The sequence below is a fragment of the Diadema antillarum genome, unplaced genomic scaffold, assembly GCF_040938485.1.
Source record: "Diadema antillarum isolate AM-2024a unplaced genomic scaffold, OU_Dant_1.0 seq00000048_RagTag, whole genome shotgun sequence".
NCBI classification, from domain to species: Eukaryota; Metazoa; Echinodermata; class Echinoidea; order Diadematoida; family Diadematidae; genus Diadema; species Diadema antillarum.
In genome coordinates, this window is record NW_027271157.1 from 887464 (window position 1) to 912391 (window position 24928).

Sequence of the window (24928 nt, forward strand, 5' to 3'; positions counted from 1 at the left end):
CATTGGTCTTGCATTCAATAACCTGCAGAAACTGTACTCAGATAACGCCATGTGCAAACTCACTATCATTAATCTACACATACGTATATGGTTTCTCTTTTAGTAGGAACACAAAAGATGCTTCATTTACAAACCCCCGCCACATCTACTTCTGGAATCTGACGACAATTCATGATTACACTCTACTCATATCAAAAGTATCATAGAAATATATCAAATGATACAAAAAATGGAGCGCTCAAGAGTCAGTCAGTCATGATGGGATACAACATCACTTTCTTTCTTTTCTTTTTTTTACACACACAACATTGAGAAAGAGAGAGAGAGAGAGAAGAGAGAAAGTTGTTTGTTGCTGTTTTTTTTTTTACCAACTCCAAAGAGGTTATATTGTTTACGTATTTATTAAGCATTTCATTTTCTGCCGGCATTTGTTTGTTTGTTTGTTTGTTTGTTTTGTCTGTCAGCTGATATTGCTCAACAATTCATTGAACCCGCTTTAATGAAATTATGAAGATAGGTCAGTTGTAGTGAAGGAAAGCTGTAACTAGATTGTAGTGGTGGTGATCTGTGTCATGATCTGGAGCCAAGCTGTTTTGCAAAGAATCATTCACTATTTCGTGATAAAGGTATTTTCATGATTTCTTTACATTTTTCATGCTTTAAGAATGACATTTGATACAATGCGAAAAAAAAAAACCAACACACACACTTAGAGCTGTATCTCCATGAACTCTGTCTGTATGATATGAATTTAATTGAGATCCAAGTAAAAATCCAATCTTTATAATCCAAACGTAATAACATTCAGAAGAAATTCGGTCATCAATGCACATCACTTGTGCACATTCTTTGTACTCTGCTTTCCTTGTAGCATGGCACCTGCATGGATTTTTGTGGTAACATTCAGCGCAAACTGCCAAAGTATATTCTGAATCAGTTAAGATAGTGTAAGGTGTTTCCGGAACTTGATTATTTGCTTTAAAAACTTGTGAATTCTCAGTTGTCAATAACAAGTAGGGTTCGTGATCCTGTCAGTCAACATTATTATATTTTTGCTTTCATTGTTGAGCAAAGGTTTCAGATATCCATCGGGTGCATCGTTTAATATGTCATGAATAGATGGTCACATGGCATGACAAGAAGAAGTACCGCAGAACGTATTCCATGCTTAACCCGCCAACCCTCAAGACTGTAACTACGGGTAACATTAAGAATTGGTTTGTGTGGTGACTTGTAACTGTCAGTACTTCATGGCAAAACCCAACCTATCTAATCTAATCTAGTCTAGTCTAGTCTAGTCTAATCTAATCTAATCTAATCTAATCTAATCTAATCAAATCTAATCTAGATAGTCTAAGGCCATCTAGGACCCATTACTGGCTCTCCAAGGAGGTACATGTAGGCCTACTATATTAGGTGGACTCAGCCTAGCACCTCCTCAGGAAGTCAAAGAGTATTAAAACTGATTAGATTATAGATGGTGAACACCCATTCACTGTAATTGGCATAGCCAGCTTAAAGGGATTGCATGGTTGAGACCTAATTTCAGGTTTCTAACATTTTTTGGTGAGATAATGAGAAACCTCTTATGAAATATGAAAGAACATGTAATTCCATAAGGAATTCAATGTTTATTTGATGAAAACTGGTTTTGAAATGGCTGAGCTATCCGAAACAGAACGATTCTAGTAAAGTGTGGGACCCACCTTTTATTACGATCGCTTTGTTTTACTTTGTTTTTGGATGTTTCAGTCATTCCAAACCCGATTTTCATCAAATAAACTTTGAATTCTTCTTAAAATAGTATGCTCTGTACTATTTCATAAAGTGTTTTCTTGGAATCTCGTAAAAAGTTAAAAGCCCAATTCTCATCTCCACCAATACTTTACCATCCCTTTAATGCCGCAAATGGGCTTGAACAGTTTTGAGTTTCGTTATCAATATTTACAGAGGTGGGGGGGATTCCCTAATTATTCCCAACATGCGATTGTACAATGTACAAGGTTAAAGGTCACTCACTGAACAACTTCTGGAGGGCACACTGCTCCCTATTGGCACAAACACTTCAGTACCTTTTTTCAGAAGGAAATTATACACTTTGAAGAATGGTGTATATATACTGTTCACTAATGGTCAAATGGAAAAGTCACTCTTCTGCACATTTAATTATGAAGTTTGGAGTCAAACCTCTGAGAAGTGTGTGTGAATTAGACTGCTCATCATTGAGACGTAATAAAGTTTCTCACAACTGCAAAATAATACTTTGATGATGCTGTACAATGACCTGTGTCTACAGACACACACACACACACATCTGTGTGTTAAGAGGTGGAATGTCACACAGTTTGAGCCATTCTTTCAAGGATAACACAAGACAAGACATATAGCACAATTAATTAAAACTCGCAACTGCGAACTGCCTATTATATATAAGATCTTCTCATCTTATTTACATTATTTCATGTACGAATTTGATGGCAATATCAAATTCACCTTATAATCCATCAGGTAATGCACTATACCCTATAAAGCAAAAGAAACATGTATGATTCTAATCATAGGTGATATATCACGGCTATATATCTCTTCATAATACGACTTCCTGTTAGAATCAGGATACATTTTGTAGATTCAGTTACACTGTGCCAGTTTAATTGCAGAAGGTGCTAAAACTCTCTCCAAGAGGAGGAGAAGTTTGCGACCTTCTGTGCACGAACCGACAATAAATATGTTGAGGATTACATGAAGTATACTACAGAAAACCCAAAACTATAATGGTTATTTCAAAAAATGTACAGGTTACAGATCCAACATTTCTGCAATTCGTAGTCTCTCTAAATATATATCTCGTATAACACAAAAGAGACGAGCTTATAATCTGATATTATAATACATATTTGATAGTGTCAACAGCTGCTTACTGAATTTCAAGTATCAAGTAGGAAATATTTTACTTACATTCGACAGGCATAGATTTATACATATGTGGCCCATCACTACACTATCCCCTAATACAGTTGCAGACAGCACATGGCAGTGAAAGCTGCAAAATTAAGGTGACGGATGGGGCTAAAATGTACAAAATTTAATAACCTAGTTTAAAACCCCTGTCCATATCTTGGGAGTCTTATGATTGTGGGGATTTTTTTCAATCTGAATTTTTTTGCCTTTCACTGGGATCACATGCTTATTCTCCAACAGCTCGACTGTCTGAATTTGGCTAATGGCCACATTTCTGAAATTTGTGTTCGTTTGGTCGTCTGCTCTTTCGAAAGCTCAAATCAACTCTGTAGCATACTTTGCATACACAGGGAGATGAATATACATAATGTGAGAAAGCTTTCCTGTCTGCAAAATATGCACAGCACCCCAAATCAAGAGAAATCGATGGTCTGTGATCTCATCAGTCTTTCCTGGTGACACACCACAAATTATTCCATTTCCCACCTGTCTTACAATGTCCTCAACAAACACTCCTGGCTAACGGAGGGGTTCATTTCAGTTGCTAAGTATCACCACTGACTTCTATCAGCACAATGACGCACACAACAATCATACACAGTAGTACACCTCATCTCTCCATACATCAGGGCTCAACATAGACAGAAAAAACCTGTCTGTCCCGAGGAGTTTTATAACATATTTGGACATAATCAGTTGGGGATTCCGTGAAGCCAAATGTAATCTCTGCGGGATATACCCCCAAGGACAAGATATACAGACTGATCTCTTGGTCAAGGCTCAACACTTTTTTCTCTGGTAGCCCATTCAGGCTACAAAAACCTTTGAAACTGACACTTTGGTGGCCCGAAAAAGAAATGTAGTGGCCGAAAATAATAAAAGGAAACATAACAATCCATTATTAATTTGAAGTGCTCGATAAGGCAACCAAAAGATAGCATTTTAAAAAAAAAATCTGGTTGCCTAACATCAATTTTTAGTGACCTAGCGGGTCCATCGGGCGATTGTTAATGTCCAGTCTCTGTGAGGTGTTTTCAGGACCTGTAATAGCGTACTAGATAATTTAGGCAGAGGATGCAGCTATTGTCTTTGCGAAGCGACATGTCTGATGTGAGGAGACTACTAACAGTGCAAGCATATCATCCACTGTTGGTAGTCTCACCGCATCAGAGGTATATTGATTAGCAAAGACAATAGTCTCGCAGCATCAGACGTTTAGCGTGACGGTAAAGACCACAGCTGCATCCTCCGCCCAGATTATAGGCTGGGACTGGTGACCACATGCATCAACTCTTCGTCACTCCAAATCTGCAGCCTGAAAAAATATATTGTTTAATACTTTTCATATATCACTCACAAACGGTAAGAGAAAAAAACAACAACAATATAACAACTAAATAAAATGTACAGCCACAAACAAACAACAACATGCAAACTTAGCCTATTTGTAACACCATTAAAAACAGACTGGCCTGCAATTCTGGTTGCTTTTCCATTAAAAAAAAGCAACAACAATACTGCATGCATACATGTACTAACTACAACGGTATGTTAGGGAACTTGTATTACATTAAATAATGAACATCCCACACTTATACCCATATTGCATGGCATGTAGGGCCTAAACTATTTCTAAGAGAAGAGGATGACGTCAATAACGGACCCCATCCACATTCACTGTCCACGACACAAGTATACTTTTAGTGACTGTCGTAATGTATGAAGTGTTCAGGAATAACCTGTAAACAAAATATTGCCCCTAGAAACCAGAAAACATGTCACCTCTGTCCTCCCTAGCAACAACAAATGCAAACTGGATCAGGTTTCAACAAAAAAATTCACTATAAGAGTATGACACACACGGAGAATTGTTTTAAAAAAACATACTAGTGTTAGATGAAACACTCTCAATTGAACAAAAACAACTATAAGTTTGGAAACCTTGAGTGTGGGACATTTGTAGTAAAAGAGTGCTCTACTGAATCAGCATGAATGGTGATGCCCACATGCATATGTGGGACTGTGCATCAGAAACATGGAGGGGACTTTTCCCCCCTTCTTTTGTAAACAGTCCAATAGCTGATCTCTACCATGTGTTTCTCGTCGACAATTATGATTGATTGGATGGACTGTTAAAATTGCTGCTGCTACAGTCACTTCACATGTCACCTCACCCCAAGAATCACACATTACTTTCAAGATGCATTGTTACCATATAATCACCATGCGTAGGTCTTCCCTATCACACAGATACACACACGAAGAGACAAAAGAAAGACACATAGACACACACACATACACACACACAGACACTCTCACACACAAAGGAGTATGTGGCAGACACGGTGAAGTCGTTAAAAGTACTACGGAGAGACACTTTGAGTCTACAGGCCAGCTGGCAGCTGTTTGCCTTGTCCAACTACATGTACAGTCGTATTCCCAGTCGATCATTCTAACTTGTGATAGGCTTACATGGAAGCCCAGTACATTGTCCCAAACCTGATGCCACTGATAACACCTTCAAGCATCCATCCTTAGAGGGAACCCTTCCCTACCAGACTCTTAAATTTCCATGGACTCCATACAGAACACATGGTGATCCCGTGGGAAAAGAGTTAAAGTAAACTACAGTGACATCTGACTTTAAAGAATGGGGTACATACACAAGAGAGCCGGGCTTGGATGAAGTTAATTTCTGCATTGCATCATCTGTGAAGTCGGCTCTGAGATAAAAAGCTCAAACACTGTCATAATGCTGAATTTCGGCCTTCTAGGCATGGACCGGGTGATTTTGCATTTCCGCATTCTTGTGACGGTCTTCTCCGTAGTGTGGAGGCAGTGCCGTGCGTCCTGTTCAGCATCGCTCGCTCGCAACCGACCACTCCGCCCCCACAACGGCCCCATCACAGACCGCAAGCTGCATCGACGCTTCCAACAGAAATCACACCTTAAAGCGGCAGTCATATCCCTACCAGATGGGGGCGACAAACTTCCGGTATCGGGCAAGGGGGGAGAGGGGGGTACAAACCGACGGAGTACGTGCTGGTGATAATCTTTCATTCCTTTCGTTTTTTCTTTGGTTGTCATGGCGATTCTCTTTCTCTCCATGTTTTTTTCCCCCTATCTGTGTCTTTGAATACTGGAGCAGGTCGGGAGAGCCTGTTTGCCCCATCTTCTCTCACTGCGAATGGACGTCCGAGTAAACAGCGCCCTCAGTCTGTGAGTGTGATGGAGTCTTTCCGTGGCAGTCTCCGCTCGTAGAGGCAGAGGGCTTGGTGGATGAACTCGTACTGTTCGTTTGTCTGAATCATCCCTCCCCTGCAAAAAGGAAGACAGTGGGAGGAAAATGTGAATCTTCTTTGCGTTTCTATGGCAACTCATCAGGCCTCTCATGGAAGCATCCAGCACTACCCAACCTTCAGCCTGAAAGTTTGTGAAAGTTTGGGTTTGTTACAGAGTAAAAGCAGCCAGTATCAAAATTGCACGGAGTCAAATCTTGTATGAACATCATTTGTTTTTGTTTTTTCTGGCATACCAGAAGACTTTTGTTATCAAAGTTTCCTGTCTTTGTCGAATGCTGATGTAGTTCCTCACAAACTTCAGGTGCAAAATTTGTTTCATTGTAGTTTGAAGCCAATATCCATGACAGTGTGACTGTCTTACTCGTATAAGCATTATGACCAAGTTATAGCATGAATGAATTATTACAGAATGGTAAAAGTAGCTTGGTCATTTGCAGCCTATAGAATGAGTATTTTACAGGTGGATACATGCAAGACATCCATAAAACTCACTTATGCTTAATAAGCCCAATGTTCCTATCTGTCCTATCTTTTCTTGTAGAAAAAATCTGATATGTGTGTGTGTGTGTGTGTGTGTGTGTGTGTGTGTGTGTGAGTGTGTGAATGAGCTCAATGTGCCTCACCTTTCTGAGATATGCAAAAGTTTGAGAGTGATTTGGCCCCTAATGAGTCTAAACCCAGCTCAATCTCTCCTTATTTGCAGCTTGGAAGTGTCAGTGTGAACGGGCTTCCCATTCCTTATCTGTCTTGTCTCATCTGACAGAAATATGCCAAAGTAAGAGTGTGAATGGGGGCCGCCCTAATGAGTCTATACCCAGCTCTATCTCTCCTGATTTAAAAGGTTAAAGTTCCAGTGCGAATGGGCTTCCTGTTTCCGACCTGTCTTGTCTCATGTTGTAACAGCTGTAGTAATCATAAGTGAAATTTTGAGTGTGAATGGACCTAATGTGTCTACATCCAACCCTGTCTCTCCTAACATTGAAAGCAGGGCTCAACATGAATGGTGGCCCAATCGCCCGGGGCCACTAGAAATTGATGTCGGGCCACCAGATTTTCCAAAAGGTTATCTTTGGTGGCTCAAATGGGCAACTAATACTCAAATGGACGACACTTTCCTTTCATTACGGGCCAACACATTTCTATTTCATGCCATCAAACTTTCCCATTGAAAGATTTTGGTAGCCCGAACGGGCCACTAGAGGAAAAGGAAAATAGTTGTGTAGAGCTCTGCTTAACCCTATTCTAACTGGGCTATTTGAGACCAAGTTTTTACTGGGGGGGGAGGGTCAATTTGACCCCCCTTCAGATTCAGATCTCGGCGGCTGATCGCGCGATCGCCGCAAAATTTTGCCTGTACATAGAGCCGGATGTCAACTCCAAGATTATATGGTCATACAATAGAAAAAAATTTGATTTTACATTTTTTAATACATTGATTATGCAAATTTACGCATGAAATCATATTTTCACCTATAACTCCATTAAAAAGATTGAAGGATTGCTAAATTTTTCTGTCAGAGGTCCTCAAGACATATCGAACAATTTTCTTATAAAAAAATAGCGCAATCAAAATCAGTTTCTTTTGTTTTGTATTGTTTTGTTCATTTCATATGTATTTTATTGTTTTTTTGACCTTTTGTTTTCTATTGTTTTTTCGACCTTTTGTTTTCTATTGTTTTTTTGCCAAAATTTGTTGCAGGCACTTTTCCAAGCTGATCTACATTAGAATTGATTAATTTCAATGGTTAAAAGTTGATATAATCTAATTTATATCAATTAAACAAAAAAACACAATTTGCATTGGATTTGCACACAAAATCATGAAATTGAGCTGTTTTTGGGTTGACATGCATATGCAAGACATTGTGTAACTTCAGAACGGTGTACCCAGACGTCACAAATTTGGTCTCAAAATATGCGGGAGACTTCAATAAAAAAAGTCGTGAAACTCCGCGACAAAATCTTTGGGCGTTGCGGAATCGTGGCGCGAAATGTCGAGGGGGGGGGTCAATTTGACCCCCCAGTCAGAATAGGGCTAAAGGATTTAAGTTCCAGTGTGAACGGGCTTCCGTTTCCCACCTGTCCTGTCTCATCTGACAGATAATGCCAAGTACGTCAATCATGTTCTCCTCGTCCAGCTGACGCATGCCGATGGTGATTGCGATGTAGCAGCCTGTCCTGCCAAGCCCAGCGCTACGACGAAATGATCACAGAAACAGACACACAGGATATAAATCTCACTGCATCGTTTAAGAACCATTCTATCCATAGCTTCTCTTTTAAAGGGGAAGTCCGGACAATTATCAGCCGTTTCGTGTGTAAAGAACAATATTTCATGAACCTATTACCCTTTTACCGACGAGAAAAGACCATCAGATACATTTACTATGAATTTTTTTTTTTAAATAAGGTAATTCTTCATGTTCGAATCCGTCGCGAGCAGCAGTTCGTACTATCTGTCCCAGGATGCATTGCGCGTGACGTATCAGGCGCAGTTTCCTCAGCTGAGAGCACCACGAGCGAAGCCCAGCTACGCATCGATCTCCCATTGCACTGCTGACTGCGGGCGGTATCTGCGTGCCTGCATAGGTGTGCCTTGTCGGCGCTACTGCAGGAGACCGTACACCGATTTAGGAGTGCTGTTGCCAAATGCTGTATTCCTTTATTCAAGTAATCTTCATTATATATCTATATAAAATCTTCAAAGATTAATGTAAAATAGTTGCAATGCTATAACATTTTAGTTTAAATTGAAATATGTATGTATTATAATACTGCCGTACTTATTAGTGTCCATCCCATCACTTACAATGCATTAGCTGTTGTCGGGCTGTTCGGGCATACATTTACGTCTGCTGCTGCCAAGTGCTACTGTATCACAATCCGCGATCGTTTTTTCGACTTCCGAGTGTGAACAATCTGAAATCAGTCTGTCAATGTCAGAATTATTGCCTCTCTTGTTGTCCGAGACTGTTGAAAAGTGTGTCTGACGGTGGTAAAATACGACAGTATACATAACTTGAACCGCGGAAGAAACGCCAGCGCCAGCTTCATCATAGTACCACCGCCGCGCCGGTAACTACGACCAGCAGCCCAATACACACAGCAATGGGGCTGCGTGTTGTAGCATTCAGGATCATGATAAGGTAGTATCGTGGATAAATATCAATTTAAAATCAAAATATTTCTTCAATTTGAAGACTTACAGCTGTACTAGTAAAGTTGAAGTATTGACAACACCCTAACACATCGGCATTTTTTAAGTGAAGCAATAGCTCATGCCGCATGCATCCGTTGTGTGGTCAGAGACTGTTGAGCGGTACGCTACTACCGCTTGCTTGGCCCGTATCGCCGTTGCTCAAGCAGGGCTCCCCGAGCCAGCTGACGCTCCAAGCAAAAAGCAATGTGAGGCTGATACGTCACGCTGTCACGTGATCTTTCTCGCCGGCGTACAGAAATCGAACGGTTATGATTCAAAATTAGTGATGCTAAAAAATTGATTGTGGCGAGTTGGGAGGGTCTTTTTCAATGAAACTTAGTCATTATAGTCCTTTATTTATGTAGATTTTGGTTAAATTTTTTCATAATCGTCCGGACTTCTCCTTTAATGAGCTGCATGGACCTACACATACATAGATCAGGGCAATGCTTGACAATAATTCAAGTTTGACCCCCCCCAAAAAAAAAAAAAAAAAAACCACCAACAAACAAACAAACAAAAAAACAAAAACAAAAACACATCATGCTCATAGCACATCAACACTCCAACATTAATGAAAAGATCTGGTGGACTCTTTCAGAACATTTTTTATACAAAGAATGTTCTCTTGATTTTTGTTTTCTATGTGCACTTTCTTTTCACATACAGGTTGTAGTTTGTTCAAAACTGAATTTTTCTCTCCTTTGACCCTGAATCTTATCAAATTCACATCCATGTCAAGCACTAAAAATGAAAAATGCATTCTTCTATCACTACCAAAATATTTGGAACCAAACTACTAACTGGTGTTCATATTTTATTCAGAACTTGTCTTTGGCCCTATATACACATCAACACTGACTTTTGCACGACCTCCATTTAGACTTTTTCAGCGACTGCAGCAGGTGAGTATACCCACCTGCAGTGGACTATGACTGGACCGCGCGGTAGCGTGGGATCCGTCCGGCTGATCTCGACCTCCCGAATCATTTCAAGCAGCGTGACGGGATTCTCGGGGGACTTGTTGTCGGGCCATGCAGTATACCAGTAATGAAGAATTTGTCGAGATTCATTTAAGTACTGCAAAAAAAAAAGGAGAAATACAGAAAAAAATAAGAAAAACAAGACAAGATATGACTAAAAATAAGCAAAGATAGGATGAGTGTTCAAAGTACCTTGACACCAAACAACTCAGAACTTTGGAGGACATCCAGTATACAGTAAAAGTGGATATTTTTGCAGGAGCAATTTTTCCCGCTCCACCAGGTAAGATGAATCTTGCATGATTTTAATTCCGCAGACACAGGACATTAACTACTGCAATATATGGCATGTAAAAATGTTTGCGTGCTTTTATTTTCACATTAGCTTCTAGTTGCACGAAATGCGTGAAAATTTCCACTTTTACAGTACCACATGAGTCCCCACCCTTCTTGCTTATGTATATTCTCACAGTATTGATTATGTCATAACCTTTTCCTGCAATTAGTCTTGAATTTGGAAGTGTTTTGAATATAACCCCACACAAAAATACACATGTACTGACGCATAACGAAGTAACAAACTACCAAAATATAAAACAAAATAAAAGAGAAAACTCTGAAAGAGTAGTTTCATATTTCATATATCCACAGCAAAAAGACGATGTATGCAGAGTATGAAGAAGAAGGAAACGATTTCCACTCACCTTTAGCGTAAATATCCTAAGTATGTAATCATCCTTTGGTATCGTCTCTTCAACTGTGACGTCGATTGGTCCGTAGAAGCCCTGTCCCTGTGGCCAGTACATCTCACACTTACTCTGAGGAGACAAAATAAGATCACACAAAAATAGATTGATGCACTCCACTATTCACTTCAACTTGTTTAGCATCATTCTGAAGATCTTAAAGGGAAGGTATAGTTTTGGTTAAGACGGGTCTTCATGTTTCCAACATACCCTTACTCCTCATATTATACAATCTCAACACTCAATTTTGATACTGAGACCTATGCTCAAGAAGCTCGCTTCCAAGTAGGTTCCATCGTATTTCTTTAGCATTTATTCTCAGATTCCAACTTCCATAGATTGACCACAATGCTCTATATGTTTGCAATATTCTATTATGCTTCCTAGCTGGATATCATGCATTATTTCTGTTTGTTTTATTTGATGCATTTTTCACTGAGAAATACAAAATGAATTGAAATTAAAAACGTGCAGTATCTGTACTCCCTATTATGCTATGATCATATATTATATGTATTATGACCTGTGTTTCTATTTCCATCATCAAAAAATATCATTTGGCCAAAAGGAAATATAGCAAGATTAGTGCCATTTTTGCTATCAGGTTACATAATCAACTAGAAATGTCGCTACGGCGACTGGTGTATGCCTCAGCCATAATGCATGGTTCTCCTAATAGGTCTATAGTACAATGTCATGACAATGTGTGATGAAAGTTTCACACAATTGGCAAAATATTAAAATGACAGGTTTGTCACAAATGTGCTGAATGTTCACTTTCCTAGAACTAGGTTCAATTGGATGAATGATTAAAACATCAGGCTGCAGGTATTTGGGGGAACTGATGATTTTTACTTGACTTTTGAACCTTTTATAAGTTTATACATTGAGTAATTTTCAAGGTATTGAGAAAAAGTATAATTTTAGTATCAAATGGTAAAATAGTATTATCTAAACCTGGCCTTTGACCTTTGACCTCACAGTTCCAAAGAGAATCACTGTTAGGTAGAACATGCATAAATATGTAAGTTTCATGATAATACCTTGAGTTACTTATGAGATATGGAGGAAGAAGTGCAATTTAGCACTTTCACTTGACTTTTGACCTTTTGGCAAGAAACTTCCCACAGAATACATATTGGGTTATACATGCATGCATCAAGTAAAAAAAAAAATCCTTCAGGCATTGCATAAATACAACTTGTATAAGGAAAGCAGTGATATTTTGAGGAGTTGACCTTGACCTTTGACCCCCTGACCTTTGACCCATGACCCCCAACTTCCTTAGATAATCACTGCCCATCGATACATGCATATATACTAAGTTCCGTGAAGATACCTTGAACCATTTGCGAGATATGGAGAAAAACATGAAATGTCAACCTTTTTTTTCACAAAATAATCTGTGACCATTGACCTTTGACCCCGTGACCCTAAAATCCAAACAAAGTATTATCCCCCAGGATATACCCTCATACCAAGTTTGAGGCAAAACCACCTCATGGTTCTTGAGATATCAACAAAAACAAAACGGGACGGACGGACGACCCAAAAACATAATGCCTCCGGCCACTTCGTTGGCGGAGGCATAAAAAAAGGATTTCTGGCAAAACAAGTTGTCCTGCCCATTCTATAAAACAGATAATGCACATGTCTCTTCGTGCAACAGTGGGAATGGTGTGCATGCGGCAACCTTGGAATTTAGTCTAAACCTACTTGGCTTCACCTTGTGGGCTTACACTGTAAGATTCTTCACATGTGTGTTTACCTTTAACCTGTTGAGGACAACTCCCGAGTATAGTCGGGCAGGTGTCTGTGTGAAATGAGTGTTGTAGCAAAATCAGCCCATCCTCAATGAGTTAATAATATGTACACAATTCCCACTGATGCATTCAGACTTTGTGTGTCATTTGCATGCTGTGGAGAGCTTTGACAGTAAATTCCCGGAGGCATCCATCATCTCAGTGGACCCTCCGTCACACTCACCCTCTTCCGCTCCTTCAGTTTGGTTACCATGACGACCACAGGTGCATTGGTAAACCACACCATCCGCCAGAAGTCTGCGAGGGTGTGCGCCATGGGTCCCTGCGTGGCAATGAAGGCGTTGGCCTCGCGATCATACCCCTGCATGCAGATACAAAAATAGTTTTGCCATCGATGCTAATATGCAACCGCTCTGACCACACTGTGATATTTTGCACAACCTGCCTTGGGAAAAGCATAATCATATCACCAAATGTGTCAACTAATAGATCTGATCCTTTGGTACACAGGGTGAAAATAATGATATAATAGCCAATACTTGCATTTGTGCAGAATTTCATTTATGAAGTTAGTCAGTATTAATCTTCACGAAGAGCTATTTTTGTTTGTTTTTTTGTCTGCACCACAATGAAACAAAACGACTGGATGTGGCGACGTTTCGCGTGATTATTCCGCAACACGTGATGTTTTCGCCGCGACATTTCATGCCTTTTTTCTTTCAAGTATCGCACAACTTTTGAGACCAAATTTGTCACTCCCGGGCATTCCGTTTTGAAGCCACGCCCCTTTGAAAAAAAAAAAAATTATTGATCCAAAAATTGCTCAAAAACATGATTTTGTGTACAAATCCAATGTAAATTGTGTTTTTGCAATTAATTCATACAAAAATAAATATTTTTACTTTCAATGGCTGATAATAATTTATTTAGCCTGATTATGCTTTAAAAAGTTTCTGTGACAAATTTTGACGAAAACCCCCAACAAAAAGCAAAAAGCAAAAAGCAAAAAAACAAGGAAATACATAAGAAATTCAATAAACAATAGAATACATGAGAAATAATTATGAAGGCGATTTTTTGCTTCAATATTATTGTTGAGGATATTGAATTCAATGAAAAGAATATGCTCACCAAAAATTAGAGGTCTTGGAGCTTTATTTTTTTATTCATTGCATAAATTAACATAAATTGATTAATATAAAATACATAAATTAAAATTCAAAAAAGCTACAGTTGTAACTATACAGTCTTGTAGATTAGGACTTCATTGGTCTCTACCTTAGTGCAAATTTTCGCGAGATCCACAACCGAGATCTGAAGGGGGGCCAAAAAGGCCCCCCCCCCCCCCCCCCCCCCCCCCCCGGTGGTTTCAAGTCCCTCAAAAAACGCAGTGGGATTAGGGTTAAAATATCTGTAAATGACACTCCTTCTCATTGATTGACAGATACAAGTAATGCATCAAATAATAGTAGTTGTGCGTGTGTGTACATGGATGTGTGCTTAATGTGCAACATCTCCTTACCCTGATGAGGTTGGCGTTGATGTAGTCTGAGAGGGGGTCACCCGTGATTGGCGGTAGCGCCACCCTGGTCTGCGGGTTGGGCAGAATGGTGCTGTAGCGGTTCTTAGCCGCTGAGCCAGGCACCTCCACACTCTCTGGATGGTTCATTGGAATCTCCTGTAGCATCAAGCATCGGCAGGAAAATAATTACGTTCGGATATACATCACAGAAGTAATAGCATGCGTGAAAACCTTACAAGAACTTTACAACCATGAATAGTCTTGGATAGTCCGTTGTGTGCCTGCGGCTCTCTCGGCCAAACCCTGCATCACATCTTGGAGGACTCCTACCTTCAGCAGTTTCCAGGTGGGCTTGCAGAGCTTGCCAAACCAAGTGATGCTACCCTGGACTGGATCAGCAACATGTGTACATTAAGGGAATGGTACAGTATTGGTGGAGATGAGAATTGGGCTTTTAACTTTTTGCGAGATACCAAGAAAACACCAATTATATAGTACAGAGCATATCATTTTAAGAGGAATTCAAAGTTTATTTGATGAAAATCGGGTTTTGAATGACTGAAACATCCAAAAACAAAGTAAAACAAAGCAATCGTAATAAAGTGTGGGTCCCACACTTTATTAGAATCGCTCTTTTTTGGATATCTCAGCCATTTCAAAACCAATTTTCATCAAATAAATGTTGAATTCCTCATAGAATTACATGCTCTTTCATATTTCATCAGAGGTTTCTCATTATCTCACCAAAAAAATGTTAGAAACCTAAAATTAGGTCTCAACCAAAACTGTACGATCCCTTTAACCTATGAGGTTGCGACCTCCACTTTTTTGTTGCATCAGATGACAGAAGAAGCACTGGCCTGATACTTTTAGTAAGCATACTGCAGTCAAAAGCTCTTCTGATAATCCATCAACAGTGGTTGCTAATGTGCTAATAAATCTCTTGTTTAATACTGCAATGCACAACAGGTTGTGACTTGGTACACCTGAACTTCAGAGCCCCTATTCTCAAGATTCACATTCCTGCATGTTTATATTTTCCTCAATTATATTGGAACTAAAGCACCATTGAATCTTCAACATTTAATCTTCATGATTAATCCTTTCAAAGCTGAAAACCTCCTCTTTTGGTATTTGACTTTCACGAGAAAATCTTCTGTGCCAATATCTGGTGAATTTTGTGATGCAGGGTCACATTATACACACACGTACCCAGTACATAATATTTCATCTATTATGTATTTGATAACAAATGAAAGGGACTATTCATAAACATGGCGAGTATGATGTAACGACTCCCTTCAATCAATAATTTGCAATTAAAAAAACCAAACAAATCTCATGTATAATGACTCTGATCACATCATAGCTCTTTGTCTTCAGAAACCCCACATTTTAGCCTATTTATGAGGACAGATAAGCAAGAGGTACATTGTGGGGGCATTCATCTTATGTTTTGCTGTAGAATATTTAGTCATTACTGTGGGGGTAAGAAATGACATTGTGTTAGTATTTGAAGACCTGAATATAAGAACGACCGAAGTCCAATTTTTGGCCAAATTCAGTTTGACATGGGAAATTGTAGCTTGCGCATGGACTCATCTTGTGTATAAATGATAAATCCTAATTTCCCCCGGAAGTGCCTGAAATAAATGAGTTAAATCTTATATAAATGTAAGAATGAGGGACTTGGGTCATTCTTACATTCATATTATAGCGCCCTCTCTCGTCCTTCTCTCATCTCTATAGCAGAATCTCATGTATATGAATCAAAGAACGACCCAAGTCCATATGAATCAAAGAATGACCCAAGTCCACCACACAAAATGGCCTCTCCACAATTAATGTAAACGTTAATTGTCATAATAATATGTTCTAATTTGTATATATAATGTTGCCTTCCCATCACAGTTAAATAGAATATTATTGGACAAATAAAAAAGATATGAAGTTTTTTTAAGTTTACTCGAAATGGTCTTCCATGGACTTGGGTCGTTCTTATATTCATATACTCATTTGTCTATGGGAGAAAACACTATGGGGCATACTCCCACAATGTACCTATTATGTATTGAGTTTATGCAAGCTGAGTTTGTTATACACATAACACACATTTCCAATAGAAACCTGCCCAAGTATACTCGGGTTTAATCTTGAACAGGGTGAAAAGCACTCACCCAGAATTCTTCGTGTAACGCCCGGGTATTTTTGACCGAATTCCTGAGTTGTTTTCTCGTCATCCTGTTACCCGCAGACTCCAGGTATTCTTGAACAGAACTACACAAATCAAAAGGAAATGATAATTTTATATCATTTTATTTATTTCCAATCAAATTCAACCATCATTACAGTTTCAAGTCAAACTGTATATCATATCGTCTGTTGAGAATGATAAGGGCATTAAGTTGTCACAAAACCCATAGTGTTCAAGACAACTTAACGCCCTTATCATTCTCAACAGATGATATTCATTTTGGGGGACCAATAAAAGCCTACTAGGCTTCATGGGGAAAAGGCCCCAAAAGGCCCCAGTCAAGAGCAATTACCTCAAAATAGGAAACATGTTTGGCCAAATTACTCAAAATTTCCAGTAATTCTCACCAGATAACAGACTGACATTAACACTTTTGGGAAGGAAACCAGTCTTACAAAGAAGCCAATCAAAATTGTTATATTCAATAACCTTCTCATCTTCTGCATGGCATTAATAAAACTTCTATCAGTATCTTTGTCTTTCTCTATTCTTGAAAAACCAAATTCAACATGACCAGCACAAGAAACACAAATTTAACATGATGTGTACAAGCACTTTAAAGGCCAAATCAAACATGGATTAGGGTTTCACTTTAAGAACTAGAGAGGCACTCTGAGAGTGCAGACCTATGCCAAGCAGCTCATTTCCACCACTGATCTTGTTCTTCCATAGATATCAGTGATTTCTACCCATATACCTATGCATGTTGAAAATCGCTTGATTTCCCAATATAGAAACCTTTTGTTAGGTCATCAATGCCAACTGCACGGAGGGCCTTGTTCTGGACCAGTTTACAAGAGCAAGCACTTTAGTGCACATATTAAAACCTAAAAATATGCAGCTTGAACTCCAACGTTCATTGACCCTACCTGCCAAAATATCGAAACTCCTTCACAAAAAAAATGTTTCCCAGATCACTTCCAAAATTTAATAATCTGTTACTTGTGTCATTCTCAACCTCCCATGTAAGTTTGATTCAAATCCGTTAACAACTTTTTTTGAGTTATTTTGCACATGGACAAACAAACCAACACCGATGAAAACGTAACCTCCTCCCTTGGTGGAGGTAACTATAAGCAATTACTTGATCTCACATGTGAGATACCAAGATGGCTATTTTGGAGTGCCCTCTGGTCACCCCAAGTGACCGGCAGACAATAAATTATTAACCCATCAGACCCTGAACTGCACTCCACCAGCCTTCTCCAAAATCATTTGACTGCACAGGGGGCCACAGTGTGTGACTAAACTATTTCCACGTCAGGGGGTCACTGCACTCTCTAACCTTTCTCTGGGAGGGGAGGCCACCCATCTGACCGTCTCTGTCGGTGTGTTGATGTCGATGGTCAGCGATTGTGAGGAGCTTCTCCTGAATATATGATAGCAAATAGAGAAAAGCATAAAAAAAAAGAACTTCTGAGATCGAAAGTACGTGTATCTTCAACCACTCTTCAATAAAGTGATCAAGGCATATATGACATACTATATGACCGCCCCGCTCAAAACCCACAAAAAGTAAAGCCAAAACCCACAAAAAGTACGCCAAAATCATTTTCTCTGAGCTTCAAAATGATATATAACTTGTTAAAGTTGGCCCATTCTAACCCAAACAACTACAGTACTGAAATATGAGGGTAAGGAGGTGCAGTTTGGTAGAAAAGGAAAAAAAGAGGATTCAAAGATGAAGGTCATTCAGGCATGCTGTGCACAAGTGTCAATGAAAAAGAAAGATACGGTCCAGAAAAAAATGCTAATATCTCAATTTTGGCTTTATTCTAAGCTGCTAAATTGTGACAGTGGGAAGAGAAAAGATTCCTCTCTCTGGTAAGGCAAACTTTAGATATTTGAGTTGACCAACTCGAATGACAGGGGGGTCACAGATTGTTACCATGGCCACTGGAATCAAAGCAAACCCTACAACGCTTGCTTGCACACCCACTTCTAAAGGAATATAAGTATACACACACAGGCATTGAAATCTGGGGGGGGGGGGGGGTCCTGCAGCCCCTCCCCCACACCTGTATATGTGACCCGCCACAACAAAATGGTCCTAAAGTCGCGCACGGTCGAAGCCATGAAAATCGAGTTTGAAGTTAGAGCATCAAAATTGGTCAAAACTTACGATTTTCTGAATTTGACATATTATTAGAGTCTGACATGTCTTCTATCATCTGTCGAAATTTTGAAGCAAAATGACGAAAGGAAAGACCAAAAAATAGCGTTTTTCTGGGCCATGTTTTTTGGCGTTTCAATGAAGCAGAAACTGGTTCGAACATTTGGATTGAGCGCCACACATAGGCTCCGCCCCTAACAACGACCAGAGTGATCTCATTGGTCAGTTTGCTGCTTGCCGCTAACCGAAGCGTGAAGCTCGCACACTGCCCAGTCGACTGGTGCGTGCGGGCGGGTTGCGCTATGCCTAGCCGCTTCTCCTGACATCCTGGTCACTGATTGGTCGGTGAGGAGACCGCCGACGCTGTGTTTGAATGAGCATTTCGGGGGTTGCTAGGGCTTAACTTCTATTGTCCGGAGGTGAATACTGACTTGCGTGTCTCTTGATTGTGATTGCGTCGCAAGAAGAACTTTTAGGGCGCTTTTCTCAAAACAGTGATTTCCAAGACGTCTTGACATGCTCTCTTTTAAACATCGATATCTCCGCAGCCGATTATTTTTATAAGACGTGTTATATATCAATTTAAAGCAGAAAGATTAGGGAATTGTGTCATGCAATTTTCAAATAATCGACCTCGCCCGACTTTAGGATCATTTTGTTGTAGCGGGTCACATATAAAAATAGACATTACAAATAACTCTCTCTCTTTTCACTGCAGTATTGATGCAATGTGGAATAAAATGTTTGTAATGTAATGTAAAAAGATGGAACACATGAAAACCATCATCATCACCATTCTGACAAGAGTGTGCAAAATCAATGAACTTTAAGTCTTTCTTTTTTTTCTGTAGCTCTCCACAGGTAAGATCTCTTGCTTGATCTGTAACATCACTTTCCAAGTGAAACCACGGAACAAGCTTGGGATTTGAACCAATCAACCAACCACATGTGACCACCAGGTCAAACCCACAAAAGGTCGCAGATTAGGAAATATCAGACTGTAATGGACCATAATATGTCAATTGGGTTGATCAACTCAAATTTTGATAGTTTATCTTACCTGAGAGAACATTCTTTTATCTACATACTGTAAAAATTTGGCAGCTTTAAACAAGCCAAGATTGTTTTATCGTATTAGAGTTTTGTTTTTGTTTTTTTACTATTCAATATTATTTCATTGACACAACTGTACTTCTGCACAGCACGCCTGAGTGACATAAGTTATAATCATGAACTTTTTACTTCTCTCCTTTTGATCACTGTAAAATGAGGAATGTTCGCATGCATTTTGATTTCGCGAATTTGCGAAAGCCAAGATTCGTGAAATAAAAATGCACGTAAGAGTTCTTGTCTATAAATATTGATTGAATGTAAGAGGCAACTCGCGAAAATTTCACGCCGCAAAAAAGGCCGTCGGCTCCAATTTGCAAAAATTTCGTGCAACGAAAATATCGTGTTTTACAGTAAACTGCACCCCCTAACTCTCTCATATCTTAATAACTTTTTGAACGGTATAGGATGCCAGATGGGCCCATTGCAACAAGTTTTACATCAAAAACTTTAAGAGCTTATTCTTTTGAATTATGTCAACAAGTGGAAATTCATTTTGGCCTACTTTTTTAATGAGTTTTGATCAGAGTAGCCATACATATCATCATGCAAACAACCATTACACGCAAACTCAGGTAAAAAGTCTTACCTCTCCTGCAATCCCTTGGACCTGATTTTGATGGGCTCACTGCGGGCCAGAGAGGCATAGGTGTAGCCCGCCTCCGGCTGGACGAGCTGCCCCTCCCGCGTCTCCGGCTTGATGGGCGGGTACATGCAGATTCTTTTCTCCTCATCCCGCAGGTGTTTGGCCCGCCAAGCCCGGCAGGCACAGTAGCACACCTGGAGAGGGACAGGGAGAGTTGAGATGGACGACATTATGAATGATGATGACAATGATTAAAACATGAACAACTAGAAACGCACTCGGAGAGTGCAGACCTCCGCCAAGCAGCTCATTTTCACCCATACACGCATGCAGAAAATTGCCCGATTTCAAAATATTAGCCTTGTAATTGTGTTTACATACCTCTATGCATCAGCTTCCTGCTGCGCGACGCCTCGAGAAGAGCATGCGCTTTAGTGCCCACATGCAAACCTCAAATACGCGCAGCGTGAACTCCCAAGTTCATTGAACCTATATTATTTGCCAGAAGATAGAAAAAAGTCCCTTGAAAATTCATAAAAATTCCTGGATCACTACCAAAATTGAATCACCGATTCCTCATGTCAATATTAATTCTCCCTGTATTGGGTTCATGCACCCAAACACTTAAATCCGTTCACAACTTTTTGAGTTATTTTGCAAACAGACAGACAAACAAACCAACAGCCACTAAAACATAACCTCCATGGTGGAGGTAAGAATTAAAGGCATATTAGAAATGGAGAGTTGGATCATATGATGAGCTTACTCTATTTTTGTTACATTGAGATATTTGCAGTTAAAGCACCTGAAAAAAATATTGAGAAAATCACTCTAAAAAACGGGATATTTTTCATCTAAACTTCATGAATATTTCTTGTCAGGTAACAAGTACAGTAAAAGTGGTTTCTTTCGCGCACAGATACTTTCGCGGTTTCCATTGGTGCCAACTTTTTCGCGCGTGTTTAAATTCGCGGTCAGCAAAATCTGTGTGTGTGTTGACCATCAATACCATTAATACCTGCAATGCACAGAATTTTCGTGCGTGCGCAACAGCGTTGTAACAAGCGGCGAGTTCAAAACATTTCCTTGCATGGTTAATTTTGCGTGACTTTTCAAAACATTTTCGTGTGATGTTAAATTCGCGGTTCAACCTCAAAACGCGAAAAGCGCAAAAATAAAACCACCGCGAAAGAAACCACTTTTACTGTAACATATCACTGGAAAGGTTTTATTTTGCTATCTATCTATCTTACAGTGGGCTTCCTCTGAAATGTTAAAAAATAGCACTTAACCTGTTTTGTCGTCAAATTCTCCAAATATATACTAAAACTAGAAAAGCACTCTGAGAGTGTAGACCTCCGCCAAGCAGCTCATTTCTACCACTAATCTTGCTCACCCATACAGATCAGCGCTTTCCACCCAAACTGAATAAGCTCTTATCTTTGCAAGAGTTTACTTTTTGTGAATTTGCGAATCACAGTCGGATCGCGAATTTAACCACATGTGAAAATGTCTCCATGTGCCTCGTTAATAGTGGATTAACGTAAGCGTCTGCATCGATTCGCAAAAACAACATCTCGCAAAATTGTCTATGACCTTGTCATTCGCAAAAATAACACTGTATACAATATATGCATGCTGAAAGTTGCACGATTTCCAATATAGAAGCCTTTTTGTTACATCATCACCTTGAAATCGGACAAAACTGTGAAATCAGATAAAACTGAATGGCAGATTACAAAAATTCAGACTTATCAATTATTGAAGTTTTTTTTTTTGATTCACATGATTTAAGTGGTATGTGGTATTTGTTCCAACTACGACAGTGTACTATGCAAGTCATATGTGATGAAGATGCCAGTACCTACATGTACCAATGCCTCCCACAGACCCACACACAAATCTTCACTACATTTCTTTTTTTATTGAAATTAATAGATTTAATGAGTTGCAAAAATGTAACATGCAATAACAAGGGAATATAAATTCAATCTGTATTGTTTTCATATTTAATGCCATATAAGTAATATTGTTACCAATCACTGCACAAAACTGGTGTCATAATCGACATGTCAAAATTATGTCAATGAATATGATACATCGTAGCTCCAATCTATTTTTTTAAATCTTCATTATGATCATAGCTATCGTTATTACGCTACCATTTCATGCCACAGACATTAAACAAGAAGCATGCAGACACTGGAAAAGTTTATATCAAAAAATTTCATCATCATTTTTATCATCATTATTCTCATTGACTGAAATTTGCGAAACTCACCACAGCTAGGAGAATGACGAACACGGCGCATCCAAAGCCGACAGCGTACGGGGCGTAGGCGTGTTGCCAGAATCCCAGTTCACTCTGAACAACCTCATGAGGGTATTCTGTGGACTGTGAGCATAATTGAACAAGGGAAAACAAACATGAATGTTAACAGTACTTCCATTCTTTTTGACTTGTCCTTTCCACTTTAACTCTTTATGCGCCATCGTGGAAACCCCCTGTGTGCCACGTTATTCTGAGACAGGAAGGTAGTCATGCTCTGAGAAAAAATTCTGTTCTTCCAATTTGTATAACTCCTGCAAATTTCTGTTAAGACGGGAATACTAGTAGGAAAAGTTAAAGAGGAATGCCAACCTTTGTTTCGATATAAATTGTATGACGAATCTATTTTCAATTTTTCTTTTGAATGACCAGTTGCTACATTACTGTAAAGGCATGACTTTTGCGCAAAAAACCGTGACAAAAACTTAGAATGTACGAGCAAATGTAGTTGGGAACACCGCTTGATAGTCAATCACCACATAGAATGCAAGCCATAACGAGAGGAACAAAAGCACGAGAGACGCTTTCATTGTGCCGCGGGATTAGCAGTAATTAGTGATTTATCGATCCGTTTTGGGCGGCTTGTTTGTTGAGCAGAATATGCGAAGTTGGCACGCCGTCGACTGAGTCGGACGTGCGAACGTGGCACATAAAGAGTTAATAACAGAAACTACATCACGGCAGAACAAAGTGAAAAATAAAAATAGCAGTTTGATGTTGAACTCCAATTATGCATTGAAAGGTTATTCCCCTTAAATAGTAAAATACATAGTTGAACTTCTGGTCTCTCCTTTTTGTGTGGGTAGGTTTTTGGTTTTTTTAATCACGCATCACCTCTTTCTGTGTCCATGGACTGTGACCACTGTCTACAATAATCATGGGGTTTTCTGTGTGAATCAGCAACTCAGTGCATACACAGGGTCAATGAATGTTGTCAGGTGTTTTTTTTTTTCTTTTGTTATGGTACATCTTGAATCATTGCTGACAGAGCTAATCATCTTAAACTTGAAATCTGTTTTATCAAAAAGAATCAAATCAGCACAAAATATAAGGTGGCTCCTGTGTTTGTGACCACTTCAAATTAATGTGCAGAAGTGAACTGTGAATAGTGAACTGTGCAGAGATTAATTACTTACGTATTGTCTATGTGAACTAGATATGCCCTTGGTATTTACTTTAAATAATAGAATTCTAGGTGTCAGCTTACACCTTGGTGTATGAAAAATGTGCAAATGCTCAGCAAAAACAAGATACATGTGTCAATCAATTTAAAACACTATCAGAACCAAATTCACTGAAACTGATAATTGCTCCATTTCAAAATCAGGCAGTTTCTTTCACTCCTGCTTTTAGATATAAAAAAAAATTGGAATAAAAAAAATATCAAAACTTCTCTCATATTTTCCCTTCATTTATGACAGAAACAAACTTACCTAAAAAGCAGAAATCGATTGAATTTGATTAGTGTCACCATTCAGATTTTTTTCTTTTTTTTTAAACAAGCCATTTACAAGGTAGCTTGGGCATCTCTTAGTAGAATGACTGTGCCATATACATGAGAACTTGGCAATAAACCGGGACACGCTGAGTCCAATTTGAAATACTCTACGGCCCAAAATTTGAATTATATTTTCAAGTTGTCGCTTGTTTCTTCATCAAGGTAATATGGGTCATCACGTTTTCACGTACCGGTAAACAAAATGAAGGGATGGATGCCCAATCATTTCAGAGTGTTTACCTGAATACTAGAACCCGTCGCTTGAGACATCTTTGGAAACTGGTTCGGTTGCAGGTTGACTGGGGCGATCACCATGGCAATGGTGTGAGGTCAGACAGTCCGCTTGCGCTGGAACATAGAGACACAGGCGGCAAAAGGAGAGGTATGCGGCGGCAGTTATTGCTCCAGCAGTGTCGCAGTAGTGGCGGCAGTGTGTTGTCTCGGAGACAACGCGGATGCATGTGGCAGCGATGTTGTGTGGCAGTGACAAGGTTGGCACGTGGAATTACTCGTAGTGGCACGGCTGTAATCGGTGCGCTGACTTCCTGCTGCAAGTCGATGG

The 24928-nt window shown here is 39.4% G+C and overlaps 1 protein-coding gene across 1 annotated transcript; it reads right to left on the bottom strand.

Moving 5' to 3' along the window:
- Positions 1 to 5831: 5831 nt before the first annotated feature.
- LOC139725505 (tyrosine-protein phosphatase non-receptor type 5-like) lies at positions 5832 to 24919 on the bottom strand. The gene is made up of 11 exons (XM_071636591.1): positions 24607 to 24919; positions 22821 to 22934; positions 20543 to 20733; positions 18016 to 18099; positions 16654 to 16753; positions 14477 to 14632; positions 13178 to 13315; positions 11150 to 11263; positions 10382 to 10542; positions 8343 to 8456; positions 5832 to 6279 (listed from the first exon to the last, which is right to left on the bottom strand). The coding sequence occupies exons 1-11, from the start codon at positions 24679 to 24681 to the stop codon at positions 6174 to 6176; spliced, it is 1353 nt and encodes a 450-aa protein (XP_071492692.1). The 5' UTR covers positions 24682 to 24919; the 3' UTR covers positions 5832 to 6173.
- Between the last annotated feature and the right edge of the window lie 9 nt (positions 24920 to 24928).